The sequence below is a fragment of the Calypte anna genome, chromosome Z, assembly GCF_003957555.1.
Source record: "Calypte anna isolate BGI_N300 chromosome Z, bCalAnn1_v1.p, whole genome shotgun sequence".
Taxonomy (NCBI): Eukaryota; Metazoa; Chordata; class Aves; order Apodiformes; family Trochilidae; genus Calypte; species Calypte anna.
In genome coordinates, this window is record NC_044274.1 from 21,361,025 (window position 1) to 21,380,858 (window position 19,834).

Consider the following 19,834-nt stretch of genomic DNA (forward strand, 5'->3'; position numbering starts at 1 on the left):
AAGGTTGAAAGTGCTCTTTACCTGCTGGAGGTTGACCTCTGCATTCAGTAGCTCCTCCACTGCAGATGATGGCATGGACACATTATAGTGGAGGAAATCTGAGAAGGTCTCATTGTCAATCAGGAAATCCTTAAGTTTAAAGTCTGGAAAGTGACAAAATAAGCAACATTCTGGTCAGCACAAAGCCAAAAGGAAACGTAACGTGGAAGCTCTGAACAGTTAAAGCAAAGCTGACAAATGAGGGAGAGGGAACTGCACAAAGGGAAAAGAACTGCTAGCAAAGAGCTCTGAAGTTTATCAGTTTTCAGAGCTGTCAATCCATAATTACTTGATCTCAAAAAAAAGGAGGAAGGTTTAAAGACATCTCCCTTTAACACCATTACTTCAGCTCAATTTGCACATCCATACACAGATGGAGGAACGCAGACAAAAGGCTTCTCCCATGCTCCGAAGTGAAACGAACACCAGCATTAGCCTCACACAAAGATGATGCTTCTGTTAATCCCCATGTTGTTAGTCAGCCATGGGACTGAGCTAGTGCATGGACCACTAAGGAATTTACTAGCCTCAATTTAATTATGTAGATGTCGTCTACCATAAACTACTTCAAAGTCTGACATAGGCAGACACACAGATACAATACACACTCCTATGCAGATTCAGGAAGCAATCTTAACCATTCAGCAGATTTTCTGCAAATATTTTAAAATTCGGTTTTCTTTCCTAAAAGCTGTACCTTCTGAAGCCATTGTTGTTTGAGCTTTTGGCTTTAAAACAAATCTGTATCAGAGCACTGATCTGGGAATTAAAATCCTCGTACACTACTGAAGTTCAGAAACCTGAAGGTTAAATGGCTCTCATAACATCTTTTGGCGTTCTTTCCTTTTCAAAAAGAGAGAGCAACTCTATCTTTACTGTGTTTAAATAAGCAGTGATAAGGAAAGCAGGTCTGTCAGGAAGAACTGAGAGTAGGTCCCAATGGGATTTACCAGGGTGAAAGAGTTCCAGAATAAGTCAAGTCAGCCAACTAGGTATCATGTGGCTTTTTCAACTGTGGGAAGAGAGGATGTCACACCCCACAGCAAACAGCGGAAAACAACGAGCTCTAAAGGGAAAGTATTGCAAGAGGAGCCTCAAGAGTTTGCACCTTCCTCCTCCTACAGGGAACAGCTGCAACAGAAGTTTTTGGGGTTTTTTTCCACCCCCCCACCCCCGTCTTCTGTGCTTTGTCGCTTAGCGCCGCGAGTACTACCCTTAAAAAAACCCCAGCCCTCAAGAAAAAGCCTCCAGGGCGGCCAGGGTGCCCACAGCAATGACGGGGTGGCTCCTGCTCCCGCTTCCCAGCCTCGGCGCTGCCAAAGCAAAGGGGACGGGAGGAGGGGGTGGGGAGGCAGGGCGGCCAAGCGCTCTGCTCTTACAGCACGGGACACGCGGGGGGTTACTGACGGTCATTGCTCTCTTCTCTACATATCCAGTTACCAATTCCCTGTCACTTTTTTGTTCCGAGCGAAAAAAAGTAATCACGACCCGCCGCCGAGGCGACGCGGAGGTTACTCCGGGACGAAAGTTTCTCCTTCACCCCCCACTCCCACAGCAGGACCCCTCCTCCGTCTGCTGGGCTTGATGGCACCATGCAAACGCCCCGCTGCACCCCCTCCCTGCCAGGGGAAAGGCGAGGAAGAGTCAAGATCCTGCAGTAACTTAAAAACGTCCTTTTGTTCCCAGCAGAAGCTAATGTTTTTGTTCCCCGCTTCACAGCAACTGCAGGAAAAATTCGCCCCACCGTGATTCCTTGGCTACTTCCTTAGCACGCTGAACTCCCTAAACGCTTCTGCAGCTTGTTTATTTTTCGGTGAGATCATCAACCGTCCAGAAACTCAGACAAAGGGGTGGCTGGCTGAAGAAGGCACAATGGCATGCAGAGATCAGATGTTTGCAAGCTTTTTCAGTTATCGATCCTCATTTCAAATATTTTACAAGATCCTCTTAAAGGGCCATACATCTTTTAAAAATGTAATCAAGGCAATAATTCTCCTGCCTTTGCTCTGTTTCCTTGCTATTGTTTCCCTTTTGCGTTTGTCTAGGCTTTTTCACTTGTGGGTTGGGTTTGAGGGTTTTTTAGCCACATGGAACCAGGATTTTCGTGGCTGGGGACACATTCCACAGGTAACTTAACTGCTGGAAAGCAACCTGAACCATTCTAGGATTCCTGCTGGTCTGTTCATTGTCATGATGGGGAGTAACAAGGAGCCTGACACCACCCATAGATGTAATTACCCGGCTTTGTGTTAAGATGGCATTTCCCCCCTGCCTTTTTGCCATGCCAAACATCTTCAGACTTGTTCAGAACTAGAATTCACTAAAAATGGAAGCTGTCTTCCTAGGGCAGCTCCTATAAACATCAAAAGGCGTTCTTGTTAACATTTGAAGTAAAACATGAAGGGAACAGAAGGTAAAGTTACCAACCTGTGATGTTACCAAAATTGCTTGTGGGACAATGCTTGGCTTTCAGCCAACTGGGCACAGACCCATGATCACTACTTAAAATCCTTACCTGCCCAAGACCACATATGGTCTTTGCAAGACCAAGGGACCAAATCCGAATGCCATGGTCCTACTGCAGGACTCTAAGCAGAAAGCCAGCCTTTCTTCTCATGTGTTTTCTCTTATGCCCCTGGTCCTACTTCTACCACTTGTCCTTCAGTGTCTTATGCAATCCCCTTCCCCCATGGAGGCCTGCCGAAGTTGCAAACCACAAAAAAAATACCAAACATTAGAATCATAGAATTGGCTGGGTTGGAAGGGATCTCAGAGATCATCGAGTTCAACCCTTGAACCACCGTTGCGGTTGCTAGACCATGGCACTGAGTGCCACATCCAGTCTCCTTTTAAATATCTCCAGGGACGGAGAATCCACTACTTCCCTGGGCAGCCCATTCCAATGCTTGATCACTCTCTCCGTAAAGAAATTCTTTCTAATATCTAACCTAAACTTCCCCTGGCACAACTTAAGACCGTGCCCTCTTGTCTTGTTGAAAGTCGTCTGGCAAAAGAGACCAACCCCCACCTGGCTACAACCTCCTTTCAAGTAGTTGTAGAGAGCAATGAGGTCTCCCCTGAGCCGCCTCTTTAGGCTGAACAGCCCCAGCTCCCTCAGCCTCATTTAGATTTAGACAATCAGTCTAAATTGCTGTCCTGAATGCTTAAAAAAAGATGAGACCTTATTAAAGGTTTCCTCTTAAAGACAGCCATTCCTTTCCAGGAGGGCCTAAGGCAATACAAAAGCATTAGCTAAAAGAACTCCTCCAAAAATAGAAAACAAAAGAAACAAAGTCTTTTGAAGGCTAATACCAAGCTTACTAATAATGCAAACATTTAGAGTGGAAGAGCGCATTTCACAATCGGAGGCCAAGTACTGCAATGTTTTCCTGACACAAAAGCTCAGACATACTATCAAGTTAGTCAGAAGACATGAGGCAAAGTATGTCAACTCAAATGAGATTAACTCACACATCTTCTCTCACACTTGAGACTGACCAAGAACATAGGTAGAGTCAGAGAGCAGTATAGCTACAGCATTCAGACAGTATGTCAGAAAGAACACCCTCCATGTACTTTGGATGACATGAACATGCAGCTTCTCCTCCCCTCTCCCCTTCACCTTCAACAGAAGACCAGGGGAGCCACAATCGTGAAGGCTCACCACCACAGGGTACAGGCCTCCTGCTCAAAACCTTAGGGTCACAGCAGCCAAGACAACACCCAGGCACAAATGTGAAGATGAAGCCAGACTGAACCATCACTCTTAAAGACAGTCAGATCTGTCTTGAACCATCTCTAAATCAGTGGTGGGATGCATATCTGCAGAAGAAATACTGGGATAGCTTGTCCTCACAGTAGACTATACTTTCAGTTGTGACCTCAAGGGAGGAACAGAACAACAGAGAGCATACGCAGGGGCTTTGCTTATCAACCATACAAATTAGCCCTCAATGCCAGCAGGGCAAATAGGGCTGAAAGGCTTTTGTTCTGCTTAGTTCCAGCTTGGGCACTGTATGGCAACAAAGCAGGCAGTAGTCCCCATCCACATGAAAAGATCAGGAGACCACTCCCCACACAGGACAGGAAGAAAGGTCACATAAGGAAGCCTCCAGCAGAACCAAGAGTTCCCGGAGCTGTTGGTCTTGTGCCTTAACTATGAAATTACACTTCTCTCTCAAGTCACAAGTCAGGATTAGATAATTGCACAGGGCAGCATTTCATGGATACTGACTTCATGAAAGGCACAGCTGTCCTTCATTTCCACACAGTTCAAATCAGTGCTGGTAGCTGAATTCTAAGCAAGGAAACTTTCATGAGTTTCAGATTGTATAGTATCTACCACAGGACTGAAACACTGTTTTACATTTTGTTAAGATTTACAGTTTCTTGATATCTCAACCTTTTCCAGCACTTTCATACCTGAACCTAGAGCTAAGCTGGTCATTCCTTGCTTGAGACTCAACTTCTTGTGACAACAGGGAAAAAAGCCTTGAACCTACTCAAGATGATAAAGACATCTAGATGAATTAGCAAAAAAAAAAAAAAAAAAAAAAAAAAGAACCTCCACCATTGCTACATATCAGTTACATGAGACAGCAGAACAAAAATATTAATAATGAAAAACAGCAAGTCACTGCTATATGGGGTGTCTGCTCCATGCACATCAGAACTGAAGCACTGGTTTTAAGGTGAAGAAGGCATGCATATTCCATACATTCTCCCGAGCCAGAAGTTTTTAGCATTCTCATTCTGATGCCACATCTCCAGTTACTTTAACAAGCTCAAATGTTGGCTCAATGCAGGAAAAAAAGAGAATACACAGCCAGTAACCTAATTAGAACTTGCTGATCGTACTACAAGTATGGTTATGACAGGTCTTATAGTAAGCAATGTCAATTTCCAGCAATATTGGGAAGATCTACAGAGAAATGGGAAAAAAAGTTTGTAGTGATAGGTTACCTATAGAACAAGGCTGTTCTTTCCTCTTAAACTTTTCTCCCTTTCTTTCTTGCTTCACTTGGAAGTACAGATGGTTCAAACCTTCCTCATGAACTGAGTATCATCCAGAGGAAACAGCACTCTCTGCAGTGGTTATGGACTGGTGATGTTTGCAGTCCTGATGGATATGGGTCAGGCAAAGCATGAAGACAGGACCATGAATTTTAGGAAAGCAAACTTTCAGCCCTTGAAGGAGTTACTCACTAGTACCCTGGGAAATTGCTGTCAGGTATAACAGGGCATTAGCAGTTCTGGCAGATCTTTAAGGACACTTTCCACACAGTGGAAGAGTTCTTGAATGTCAGGTGTAAGAACTGAGGCAAAGACGGCAAGGGACAATCATAGCTTAGTCAAAAACTGCTGGTCAAACTAAAGGGCAAGTAGGAACTGCACAGGCACTGGAAGCAGGGACAGGTATCTTGGAAATAACAAAGGAATGCTGCCCAACTGTATAGGAATGAGGTAAGAAAGGCCAGTGAGTGGCTGGACATGAATTTGGCAAAGGACATACAGAATAAGAAGCATTTGTAATATATGTCAGACAGAAAAGGAAGGTCACACACACCTGGCAACAACATACAAGGAGAAGGTTGAGGTACTCAGCTCTTTACCTCAGCCTTCACTGGCAACCTCTCTCCACATATCCCTCAAGTGGACAGACTGCAAGATGGAGATGGAGAAGAAAAGTACCTCCCAATATAAGAGATCATGACATTTGTGACCACCTAAGGAACCCGAGCATATAGAAGTCTGTGGGACCTGGAAAGATGCAGAGCCCTTTTGGAACTGGCTGATGTGGTTGCCAAACCATTCTCCATTATATTTGAAAAGTCATGATAGTCAGGTGAAGTCCCTGGAGACTGGAAAAAGAGAAAGATTGCATCTTTTAAAGGGGCAAAAAGGACCCTGGGAACTACTGACCTGTCAGCCTCCCTTTGTGCCTGTGATGATCATGGAAATAATCCTTCCAGAAGCTATGCCAAGGCACATGGAGGACAGGGAGGCAATTCAAGAGAGTCAACATAGCTTCACCGAGGGCTAGTCCTGCCTGACAAACCTAGTTGCATTCTGCGATGGAGTGACCACATCAGTGGACAAGGGAAGAGTTATAGATGTCATCTATCTGTACTTCTGTATGGCCTTTGATACAGTCCACCACAATATCCTTCTCTAAGTTGGAGATATACAGATAGACAGTTGGAGATACACAGACATTCCCCTGTCTGGTGGATGAAGAATTGTTTGGATGGTCATATCTAGAGTGTAATAATTGCTCCATGTCCAGCTTGAGGTCAGTGAAAAGTGGCATTCCTCAGGGTTCCATAATGGGACCAGTGCTGTTTATTATCTTCATCAGTCTTGATCGGGAGATGGAGATCCTCAGCAAGTTTGCAGACCCCATCAAGCTGAGTGGTGCATTTGACACAGCTGAGGGACAACATGCCATCCAGAGAGGCCTGAACAAGCTCAAGAAGTGGGCCCAAGTAAATGTCATGAGGTTCAACAAGGTCAAATGCAAGGTCCAACACATAGGTTGTGGTAACTCCCAGTATCAATACTGGCAGTACATGAAGGGCTTGAGAGCAGGCCCGAGGACAAGGACTTGGGGGCCCCAGTGCATGAAAAGCTGGACATGAGTCAACAATGTATGCCCATAGTCCAGAAAGTCAAATGTATCCTGGGCTGCATCCAAAGAAGCATGGCCAGCAGGGTCAAGGGAGGTGATTCTGCCCCTCTACTCTGCTCTCATGAGACCCCACCTGCAATACTGTGTCCAGATCTGGAGTCCTCAGTAAAGACTTGGGACCTGTATGAGCAAGTCCAGAGGAGGGCCTCAAAAATTTACAAAGAAATGGTAGATGCCCCATTCTTGGAAACATTCATGATCAGGTTGGACAGGCCCTGGGCAACCGGAGACAGTTGAAGATGTCCCTGCTTATTGTGAGGGGGCTGGACTACATGACCTGTAAAGGTCTCTTCCAGCTATTCTATGATTCTATACTGAAGACTGTTACAGTGTTGTACCCCCCTAAGCCAGTGACCCAGATTCATGGTGTTAACAGCAAACATTTCAGATGGCCTGAGGCTGGGCTTGTCAAGCTGGCAAATTTTCATCTGCCCTCACTGTGTTCCTAACTTTAGTCAACATATCCAGAAAACATGGTAATTTTTTTTTTTTTAAAGCAATTACTATGTTTTCATTTCCCTTTTCCTGAAAGGCAGTCTTCCCCCTTTGTGGTTGGAATAGCAATCAGAGCTGCTTGTATCCCTGCTGATACTGGCAGGAGCTAAAACTGTCCTCTGAACAAGTTCAACAGCCTCATCCTGATTTGCTGATAAGAGAACAAGCAGTTCAGCAGTCCAGTTGTGCAGGATTGACTAAGTGGGAAAACAAGCCTAATTTGCTCCCAAAGTGCTGTTCATTCCACAGCTGTAGCGTGACCCATTTTTGTGCTAGGTTACAGCTCTGTGTCTGTCAGATGTGTAATAGTGCTGCCTCTACAGACATTAGATAATACCCAAGTGAGCACCCACTTAACCAGAGCCCCTATGAAATGGTGACGTGGGTTGCAAGAAGACAATCTGTGCCTGCCATTGATCTCCAGCATCTCAGATTTCTTGGGAGAAAGGGAAATGTTCTGTGACAGACCCACATCTTCTCTCTCATCTTGGGCCTGCAGACATTGGGACCATCTCCATTCCTTTAACAAGTCCCTACTTTTGCTTAGAAGAGCTTTAAAAATGGCAGCCAGCACTCTCACAAGCACGGCTGACACCATGGAGACACACACAGGAGACAAATCCTAAGTTATCCTTTACTTCATTTGCACAGGGACATGGCTTAGTGACAGATCTGTCAATGTGTTAGGTTAACAGCTGGACTCCATGAGCTTCAAGGTCTTCTCCAACTAAAATTATTCTACAATGCCATATTAGCTTCAGGGCTGCAGAACACATTTAACCCAGCTAAGATGTCATGTTCAGAGATACCACCTCCAACCTACATGGAGAGTCAGCAGCAAACGTAAGACTCCTACTTCTCTTTGTGTATTACTTAAATCTCAAATGCCATAAAACACCCTTCTCCCTGCTGCATGACAGGCATGCCAACAGAAGAACTCCACATCAGAAAGAAAAAAAGAAAACAAGACACAGAAGTCACCAACAACCCTGCCAGCAAACACAGCCCACAGAACTTCTGCCTACGAAGGGGTGAGTCCAACCACATCCCTGGGCCCTGTTGTAACACCACAGGAGAGACATGCTTGCCTCTTCACCTGCTGCAAGCCAGATTCTCTTAGCAAGAGACAACTATATAGCACAGCTTGCTAGTGAAAAATTAGATGACAGGTATTTGGGCTTCTAAAAGTGAAAAAAAAAAACTAAGCAGGCTCAAAGGAAGCATCCTAAGGATCTTCAATGCAAGCAGCAAATCCTGAGCACAGCTTCAAATTGTATGCCAGTTATAACTGGTTGAAAGTTCTGCTAATTTACAGAATAAGGACAAGGACTTGTCAGTCAGAGAGATGACAAAGCTCAGATCTGACCAGATATAATACTTCAGTATTAAAGAAAGGGATTTTCAAGAATTGCATTTAGGACTGGTACAGGCTGTGGAGATAGTCTTTGAAGGTTGCATCCAGCTCAGAAAGAGAAGTGCTTTTAAGGAGGCAGAAAATAAAGGTTTGTGGTTAAAAAGATTGGATTTTGACTGCTCTCAGAACATTATACTCTAGTTAATATGCAGATTTTAAATATTTCAAACCATCAACTCAGATCTGGTAAAATACAATCAATAAAGACACACTGGGAAAAAATGCCATGGACACATCCAGCCACATGCCACTGTTCAAATGGCAAACACTGGTGTAAGCATACCAGTGATGGCACACTATTAAAAAGCCTAGAGCTAAGCAGAAATTGAAAGTATAAGCCATCACCAAGGAGGACGCAGTCCAGAATCCAGGGTCTTCAAGGGCTGACTATGTGACCAAACACCTGGGAAACTGCTGGTTCAAATGCAAACAGAAGAGACTTGTATCAGAGGCATTTGGAAGCCTCAAAACACACAGGCAGAACCACTCCAACAGTACCATGCTACTTGAAACTTATCACACTACCAGCTATGAAGTCTGAAAGGCTTCCCCCGCAAAAATGGCATGGGTAATGATGAACCTCAACCAACATGGCAGGCAGAGCTACCCACAATCGAAGTGCCCTGTCTGTCCTTACTTGTATTAATTTAGCCTTGAATAAAAACACTGATAAGAAGAGAAAAAGCCACCTCTCCCTTGGGTGTGAAGCCTCATCCTGCCATGGCTCCCCTCCTGTAACTCAGAGACTCAAGGAACCCGAACCACATCAGCTTTCTGACACTATGTCAAGTCTGCAGGCATCAGGTCATAGTGGCTCTTGCTTCCCCTATGTTCAAAAGACATGGCACTTTTGGATTCACTGCCAAGTTCTAATGCCTCTCATCTAGCAAAAAAAAGCAGAACAATGGGTCAGACCAATCCAAAAGATATTTAAAAAATTAAATTAAAGCTTAAAAAGGATAAGCCAGTCATTTCTAGATCATTAGTTTAAGTGGGAACAGTGCCTACTTAAGCTGGAAATATACCTACATCTAAATTATTTCAGCCCCCTATGATACCTCTGTTTCAGTTTAGTTGGACATTGCAAAGTTATTCAAAATGTGGTCTCGTTTTGCTTTTGAGATTCAAGTCTGATAAAAAAAAAATTAATTATCAAGTGTCAGTGCTGAAAGAAAATGTTCTGCTAAGTTTAGAAAAACCTCTGCAACCACTCAGCCCCTTCACTAGTATAAATCAGACTGCTGAGCAACAGCACTTCAAATTAGCTCAAGAACTTCATTAGTTCTAGGTAAGGGTGAAAAGTAGATGTTTAGTAGATACAGATTGCCCCAGTTTCCATAAAGTCTTGGCTAGAGATCATATCTTGTATCATAAGCACAACGCTTCACTGCTGATCACATCAGGATGCTCCCCAAAGACCTGTCTTGGTACACTTAAGAAACTTAACCTTCAGTTTTGTCTCCTTCTAGACCAACAATATTTTAACTATTCCCTTACTTCAGTACTGATATACCTTGCTGACTGAAAATACCTTTGAATACTTGCAGCAGTACCAGTGTCCACTGTATTTTACATGGACTCCAGGAATAGGGTAATAGGGTTAGGAAAAGGATGGACTCTATGATCCTGAAGGTCTTTTCCAGCCTGAGCAATTCTATGGATCACTAGTAGACACAGAAAGAACAATGGCTCTTATTGCTTTAGGAATATTGTGCTGTGTGCCAGTGTTTCAGAGCAGTTAACCTGAAGAAAAATGAGTGTATATTGCTGGAGAGGTCTTTTACATTATTTATACAGATGCCCTGGCAAAATTCCTTGCACTTTCATCAGGTAGCAGCAAGAGGTAACATTAAAAGGAAGGAAAGGGACCAGGCAGGTGAAGACACTTGTAGCCTTAGAACAGCTACTCCATTGTCTTGATATCTGTTCTCTGGCTTTACACAACACTTTTCCTCAGCTGCTGGGCAATGGACAAGTATGCAAAGAGAGCATGGTAATAACACAAGTAAGCAAGTGTCTCTGATGGCTGTGGACCATGTCATCACACAGCTATGTGTGCCTTTGCTACAAAGAAAGTTGTTGGAACAATGTGTTTTCACATCTACATCTTAAGTCTTAAGTGGCAAAGCACTTCTACTGTTTCTACTGTTTGGACTAGCATTTTGCTGGGTAGACAGTGACTGGTGCCTTCCTAAGCATCTGGTTGGCAAAAGTCAGAACAAGCACTCAGACTTGGAAGTATTGCTATCTTGCAGTAAGCTGTCTTTACCCCATCAGCAAATCCCTGCTTGGCATATATATGTAGGCTCAATTACATTTCAGCTGTACTTTTAAAATAGGTGGAAAACTATAAAGAAAGGACATCCTGAGATGTAACACATCATGCATAAGTTCTGCTTGTCTATAGTCATGCAAACCTTCCAGTACCAACCAAAAATGCATCTAAGACTACCTCAGGTAATATTTGTCTCTAAAACCTTTGGAAGAACAGAAAGTTTCAGAGAGGAAAAAAACCAAACCACAGGGTCTTTATTTAAAATATGTCCAAGTAGCCTTTTGTTGCACCATCCTTAAAACTAAAGCTAAATTAGAAGGCAAAGGAAACTTCAGCTGTTTTCAGAAGATGTGTCACATCTCCCAAATATATAGCTGAAGGATGCCAGGTCAGCATAAGTAAAAATACTAGGGCAAAATCTTCAGCTAATAGCTGAGGTACATTCCACTGATTTTGCAAAGCTACATTTTTTCATCAGCTGAGTAACTCATGTCACAAAGGCATGAGCATATGTTGTTTTAACAAGCTCAGTTATTAAAAATAAGTTAATACGAAAATGTGTACAGGAAAGATGCCTATAAAATCTGGAAACAAAACATAAGCAAAGTAGGATACGAGTGTAAAACCTGTAACTTGAACTAAAAACACATCTCTAATAAGACAATCACTACCAGAGCAAACACAAAACAATCAGCCTGGTTTGACAGCGAAGATGACTGCAATTTGGTGAAGCTGTAAAGAAATTTAGCAACAGGAGGTAGAATATATTGTTTTAGTCAGGATCTTGGCTTTAACACTTACTTTATGACTAAAACTATGTAAACATAACAGCATCCAATTTGCATGAAAAAGGCTGCCTAAAAATTGAGCTTCCATGGATTTTCAAAAGATTTTATCAAGCAGATCCTCTTGCCTGGGTAAAAATGCATTTGATTCAGCATAGGAGTACTTTGAAATCACCACTTTTTATTGCATCCTAACTACTTTGAGAACTGCCACAACCAACTGTGCTTCAAAGTGAGGGCTTTGGTTCCTTGGCAGCTGCTTATTTAGCTCAAAGGAATGCTGTAAAAATTAGGTAACAAGGGTTCATAATGCACACCGAAGATGAAATGTATTATTACTAGAGAAGGCTCCAAAGTTGAGTATTATCTTGAAAGATACAGGAGGTCAGATCTAAGTCAGGCATTCCAGCCTCAGTACCAAGTCAGACACAAAAGTGGACAGTTGTGGCAATTTTGTAATAGTCACTCTCATGAGAGCTCAGCCCCACAGAAATCCCTGAGAAGGCTGACCTTTTCACCAGATGCCAGTGGTACAGATTTCCTAGGAGACTGGTAATACCAAGCTCAATGTGAAAATCTCTGTCCCACTCTCCCAGCCAGCCTCAAGACCTCAAGGTAAGTAAACCAAATGCAGCCTTCCACATACCAGGCACTTTATTAAGATTCTGAGATTAGAAGTGAGAACAAATTTGTTTGTTCTCCACTCTGACACAAAGTTGAACTTAACACCAAGTTTGAGTTTTCAGCAACGTAATTCTAGTACTAGCAAGCTTTGCTGATGTTGCATACAAAAGAGGGAGATAGTGTTAAATTATTACATTTTCCACACTATTTTATTTGCTGATTGAAAATAAAAGTCAGCATTGACAGACCAGGATAATGAGTTTTTGGAGACTAAAGAAAGAACTTAGTACTGTCTGCTTCTGCAGCACATGCTGATACTATGCTTGATACTACTCATACTTACAATTACAATAAGCTATTCTTGTTTATCATTGTGTCTTTATCTAGGCAAGTTAAAAGTAAGATAGAGATGGTGCCTTTAAGGGACAGCAATTTGGTATCTGTTGGAATAACTGTGTTGCTAATTGTAAATATGGGCACTGTTGGCTTCTCTGTATGCTGTCAAAACATTAGATAGCACCATCAGGCTAGCCTGTCTTAGTGTAACCAAACTGACATTGCAGCCCTTCACCAATAAAGACCAATGCTGACCTGTGATCCTTCTCATTTATTTTTAAAAAGGTTCATACAGTCTTGTGTGACAGGATCATCCGATATATTCTCAAGCTCCTGCCACCTATAACACAGACGCTACAGCAAGGCCAGATTAACACTGGACATTTTTTTTGAATTCTACTTTCAGAGGTATCTTTCCTTCCCACATCCACACAAAACCATTCTACCTAAAAAACCCAAGTCACCATAACTCTAATACTCTTATTTCAAAAGCATCTCAGAAGGGAAGTTCAGACCAAATCAGAAGACAAAGATGAACATTATGCTGTATCTGCTTACCCATTTCAGCCTCTAAGCAAAATCATGTAATAACAATGCTCTTTCAGACAAAGAAAATTCAAAGCTCACAGGCAGCCCCATGGGAAATAAATGTATTTTCCCTGGTAACTTACTTATGGCTACAGCAGACCTTTGTCACCATTATTTACTAGTGCTGGTTAACATCTTTGTCAGTGACAGGAACAGTGAAATCAAATGCACCCTCAGCAAGTTTGCTGACAACACCAAACTGTGTGGTGAAGTCAACTCAGTGGAGGGAAGGGATGGCATCCAGAGGGACCTTGACAGACTTGGGAAGTGGAATCATGCAAACTGCATGAAGTTTCACAAGGCTAAATACAAGGTTCTACACCTGGGTTGAGGCAATCCCATGCATCAATACAGGCTGGGAGGAAAAAGGACTGGGGACAGCCCTGAGGAGAAGGATTTGGGGGTGGTGGTGGATCAGAAGCTCAACATGAGCTGTCAGTGTGCACCTGCAGCCCAGAAAGCCAGCAATGCCCATGGGCTCTTCAAAAGAAGCACAGACAGCTGGTAGAGTGAGGTGATTCTTCCCCTCTACTTTGCTCTTGTGAGACCCCACCTGGAGTACTGTGTCCAGTTCTGGGGTCCCCAGCATAAGGAGGACAGAGCTCCTGGAATGTGTCCAGAGAAGAGACACTAAAATGATTAGAGGGTTGGAGCACCTTCCCTATGAAAACAGAATGAAGAAGTTGGGTTGTTCAGCCTGTAGAAGAGCAGGCTCCAAAGTGACCTTATAGCAACCTTCCAAAATCTGAAGATGGCCTACAAGAAACCTGAGGTAGGGCTTTTTACATGGGTGTGTACTGAGAGGACAAAGGGAAATGGTTTCAAACTTAAGAGGGGAGGGTTTAGGTTAGACACTAGGAAGAAATTCTTGTATTTGAGAGTGATGAGACACCAACATAGGTTGCCCAAGGAAGTTGTGGCTGCTCCCTCCCTGGAAGTGTTCAAGGCCAGGTTGGATGGGACCTTGAGCAACCTGGTCTAGTGGGGGGTGTCCCTGTCGATGCAGAGGAATGGAACTAGATCATCTTTATTTAAGGTCCCTTGCACCCCTAGCCATTTTGTGATCATTTTATTACTGCAATCTTTTTTTTTCCCTTAAAAATACTAATGAAAGCAGAAGACAACTCCACTGAAAGAGGCAGTGGAGCAAATGTGTAATTCAGCAAATAACATACCACCTCACTAACTAATGAACTATGCATAGGTTACTGTCCAATGCAGAACTTGGGACCCACACTGCCATAAGGAGGTCTTCTGTATCTTTGCATACCTCTTGACTGTCAGCATCTGCATTTTAGAACAGAAAGAAATAACAGACCCACTAGAATTACACAAGAACTTTGTTCACTACCTGTGGCATGGGCCTTTCCAAAACTGCTTTGGAAAGATTGGTCCAGATGAAATACAGTTGCCTGCAAAACTGTTCACTTAAGGGTGAAAAAAAATTAAGAACATTCTGCTCTGTGCCTGCTCAGAGATCCAGTGATTTGAAGAAAATGTTAATAAGGCAAATGTGGGAAAACTGCCATGTGTACCTGAATCTCCTAACTGCCTGACCAACACGGCACACTACAAAACCCTTTGTGCAATCCAAATACCAAGTACTGGCAGCCAGTTCCACTTGCCCCTCCTGAAAGACTGCATCTGGCCAAAATAGTAATTACACCAGGGCCCACACAGTCCCAGGCTCCCCTTCCTGGCTGGATGCTTTGGGCTGGGAGGCAGCAGTAGCAGCCAGGAACACACTAGGGAGTGCTAGCACAAGTAACCCCTACTGAAAACACAAAGGCAAAGAAGCTCTCAGTTGCCTCCATAAGACATGATCTCCCTACTGGTACCATAAGGCAGTGGGTTTGGTGGCATTTTCCCTGGCCTAAAGGAAAGCATGGCATCAATATGGATGGTAGTATCAGATAACTCATTTGTATATTTGTGTGCAACAATGCAATGGCATGAATGCCACCCTTCCTTACTTGGTGTCTGCAGGTGGTGAAGGCCATCTGGACATATGGTTTCTCCTCATTCTAGGCTGGCTGTTTTTTGCTAGGATCCTTCCCAAAGGAACTCAGGGAGGAAACATGCTTAAGTAGTGAGAGCTAGGCAGGTGTAAGAATCAATCTGAATATTTCGCTTGTGGTCATGGGGTCATTTTTCTTAGGAGAAGACACTGAGAAGGAATTTGGCTATCACCATCATGTTATCTAGCATGCACAACATCCTTTTCCCCTGAGCTCTCTGACAATCATACAGCAGGGCATGGGCCACTGGAGAGCCTCTCCCAATGCTGCTTTTCAGCCCAAGCCCTCTATTACCCTTTATCTGTTAAAATAAAAGAAGCTCTATTAGCACTGACCAGACAGGCTGCAAAATCCTTCACCCTCAATATCTGTCTGTGCATCAAGGTGCAACACCAGCAGACAATGCCACTCAGCTGAAGTTCCTCCTACACCACAAGAGATACTAATCCAGCAAACAACTGGGCAAGGCAGGGCACATGTGGAATAATAGGTTGAGATGTGATGCAATTTCTTAGGTGATGTTGTTTCTTGCTGCCTATTTCATTGCTCCATTTTTGTGTAGTGGGGTTCATTTCAAGAAAAACAGAAACATGCCCTTTGGCATCACTGAAAAGAGCGATGAAGTAAATACCAGCTAGACTAGCTTATGGACTATACACTTATAGACTATACACTAGCTTATAGACTATAGGCTAGCTTATGGAACGTTTAGCAACAAATAAGTTGGCTATAATTTCATCTCTTGATTTATTACCACATGGCACTGCAGAATAAAACATCAGGGACCCCTGCAGAGATATGGAAGAAAAAAAAATTGTGCCTCAGAGCTAATAGCAAGCTGTGTCTCCACCTTTCAAAATGGAAGGAATTATCATTTCTTGTGCACACTTCATCCTTTTGTAAAAATGTCATTGACACCAGCTGCAGAGCTATTGCCTTCAAGAAGTGAGCCAAACCTACCAGCAGCAATGTCATGCTCTTAAAAGTGATACCACTAAAGTCTTTGGCTTTCTGTTCCAGTTTGTACTCTGTTTATCAGGAGTATTGAAGACATTGGTGATATTGCTATACAGAGATGTAAGTGCAAGGAGAGTGCACCTGGCACCTGCCTGCAAAATTGAATGTATTGAGGTATGTGTGAGCCTGCACATAGATTTCAGTAATCAGGGCTTGCTGAAAGAGGCCACAGTGCTATACAAACATCACAGCTGCTGCCTGTGCTGAACTCTCTCATCCCATTAGTTAAGTACTTCATCCTGGCCAGAGAAGGTGCTACATGAAAAGCAAGGGTGAGTTGTTCCCTACTAATCATACCTTCCTTTCTCTCTGCCATAGCTCAGATCAGTAGATAACAGAAGCCACTCCTTTAACTCCTGGAATGAGCAAAGATACAAAGATAATGTTGGCTTAAGCACATACCACTGCCTGAACAACATCTTAAGTGGCCTACTTTGTCTGTAACCAAGACACTAACTTGCAGATGTCTGTGTAAGCACCTGCCATTTTAAGAAAGACATACTGAACTTCAGGGAAGGGAGACTAAGAGCAGACAACACTAACAAGTCCCACCTTGAACATAAGGTATGAGGGTTGCTTTAAAGAAATTTGAAGTGAAAGGACTTTGGCAGCTGCTCTCTGAACAGGTTGAAACACCTGAAGCAAAATACAAACATGCATGCTCTGCATGACTAGCTTTAGAACAAAAGCCTGCACCATAGCTCCATTTTGTACACTGGTAATGCAAGATCACCTCCTGATGCCTGTTTCAAAGCCATCAAGCAGCAGTGGGAAATGTGTGGAAGCATGCCATCATGCCAATGTAAGAGAGGATGAAGAAGCTGCAAAAACTCAAGCAGAGCCCACATTACACAGTAGGAAGTACACAGGCACTCCCATTGAGGAAGCACAAGCTGCAAAACTGCATCTCCCAGTACCGCTGATTCACGTGGCTCCAGATCCAGGGCAGAGCTAGAACAGAGGAAGTACTACACATGTTTTCAATTATTAGCTCATCAGGCAATCAGCCCTGCTGCTAATTGGGGAAATACATGTATAAAGGCAGTGCTTTCAGATCCCCTTGCATAGATAAACATTGCTATGCATAAATACACAACAAGTACTCATAAGATTAGAGGATGCTGTTTTATGCATAAAGTTAGAAAATGTATCAGGCTGCCAAGGAGAAGGCAGCAAAGACCACTAAACTGGAGGCTTTGTAAATGATCATATCATGAAAAGGACAAGCAGGCTTTGTTTGTTCCCTAAAAGCACTAACAACAATGGGCAGTCTGTCATTCTAATGACACAGAGTCTTGATTTCTTATTACACATTTTAAATATTTTACTATACAATCATGATCTTTGATGACTGGCTTGAGGCTTAAATTTGCAGTCACTCTGCTAGTCTTTATACTATAGAGAAATATGAGCTTCTGACTTTTGACTTGTACAATACTCCCTATGCAAAATGCTTCTTGGAATCATTCCTCCCCCTGAAACATTCCTAGCAATGACAGCTTCATCTTACAGCTTTTAAATAGTTTTCTTGTAAATATCCACATCTGATATTCATTGCATGTTACAATACAAAACACCAGTATCTACTCTTCAGAAGAGGCAACTTGCCAATACTACTGTGGGCACAAAATGTAAAACCCAGGGACAACATCTGTTATTCTGTTGTAGAGGGCTTGTTCCCGCAAGACCACCAAGTCAAACCAAGGGTCTGAAGAACTCCATTAGAAGCAGTATTAAATCTGTCCTTAGGAAATAGCCATGTTATCTCATTTTAGCTTATTTAGCATCTCTCATTTTAGGTTCACTGTGTGTCCACATCTGGACCCTTTACCTTGCACCCTCTCCCACTTAAGAATGCTGCGTATTCAAGTAAAAACATGACAATGCCACTTACCAGTTCTCAGAATAAAAAGGGGGGAGCCTAGCTATAGGGATATTGGTGCCAGCAAGGAAAGGTATCCCTTATACATAAGAACAAGTGTAACCTAAAGTTAAAATTGAGTAGATCATAGTAACACCTGCAGATCTGATCACATCAGGATTCTGCACAGCCCTGAAGAGGAGAGAGGACAGTCATATGTCCAAGACAAATCCCTTGCCCAGCTTGTACTTGTACATACATCCAGCACACATCTACTGAACTGTCATCAACATTCCAAATTATTTCAAAGTGACCTGCAACATACTGCAAAAACCAGAAAAGGATGCAGAACTACCACCTGTGATTTAAAACTGTTCACAGGACAAATGAGACACGAAACACTTTTTGTCACACCCGGTCAGGTATTTTTGTTTCTGGAGCCTGCCTGAGACACACAAATGGAAAGCTAGGAAGAACCCAAAATGCAAAACCAGGGGCAACTTTCACAGAACACTAAAATACCACCCACATTCAAAGAGCTTTATGTGCCTGGATAGAGGTTGTAGTTGAAGACACTTAATGGTTGTGTTCCCTGCTATATTTCCATTCTGTATTTCTTTCTAATCCATTACTTGCCAACACTTTCAATAGAAGCATGCAGCACTAACACAGCAACCAAAAGAAATAATCTTTCAAAGAGATGTACCCCCAAAACTTCTTAACAAGCTGCCATGTTAGAGGGACCAAGCAATTATGAGATCTGCCAGCTCTGTGAGGCCAAGCAGAGCTGTTGCATGTCTCAGCTCTGCTGCAAGCTTCCTATGTGATCTCTTACCTGAAAAAAAAAAAAAAAAAAAAAAAAAAAAGAAAAAAAAGGCACACCAGACTTTCCTGTACAGGCTAAAAACTGAAGGATTCTCAACTTTCACTGCAAATTGGGCTGTGTAAGCCCCCTAAGACAAAACATTTTCTTTTGGACTCTGTAATTCAAAATCCTGCCAGACAACAGCAGAAGATAAAGTATCCTATTCCAAACAGTCAGAAACAAACTGAGAACGGAGATGCCAACTTCATTGTCAGATAATAATCAGCTTCAAGTCTCTAGACTGGAGGCTAGCACCAGCTTTTCCTCACCTGCATCCTCCCAATACATTTCCCTCTGCAGCTCAGGGGGTAGAGCTTAAGGTACTCCCCATAGGATTGGTGTACTACCCATAGGGTTTGATCAGCTCTAAATCATAACCATGCACCTTCCCATTATGGTACATTTCAGAAATTCACACACATGCAGATTTAGCCAGACCAGAAATGCCAGGTGTAGGAGGCTCTTCTTGCCATTACCTGAGGCAGAGGAGTTTCCCAACTTGTGCAGTTTTCCCAGGACCTTCTGAACATCCTTTACACTCTTGTCTTGCTGGCTGTACAAGAGTAACCTTTTGGCATCTGAGAACAGGCGGGAAACACTGGTGATGGGACAAACACAAACACAACCAGCAGTCATCATCTCTCTGAGCCAGCATCTACAGATACAGTTTTACATCTCAGTTCCAAACTTCAGCACTTTATTATGCCACTGCTCTTTCCAGTACAATGAGCCATTTTTTCAATGACTTCTCCAGGACACTGAAAGGAACCTAATAAAAGATGGCAGCTATTACAAAGTTAGACAAAATTAGGCAGGGAATCTGAATCTA

The 19,834-nt window shown here is 43.0% G+C and overlaps 1 protein-coding gene across 4 annotated transcripts in view; it reads right to left on the reverse strand.

The window, feature by feature from the left end:
- ABCA1 (ATP binding cassette subfamily A member 1) overlaps nt 1-19,834 on the reverse strand; it is a 95,040-nt gene that overhangs the window by 48,309 nt on the left and 26,897 nt on the right. For all 4 annotated transcript variants that reach the window (XM_030466703.1, XM_030466699.1, XM_030466700.1 and 1 more), the window contains 2 exons: nt 19,482-19,603; nt 22-143 (listed from right to left, as the gene is read on the reverse strand). In XM_030466703.1, coding sequence (XP_030322563.1) covers nt 22-143; nt 19,482-19,603 — 244 coding nt within the window. The remainder of the gene's footprint in view (nt 1-21; nt 144-19,481; nt 19,604-19,834) is intronic.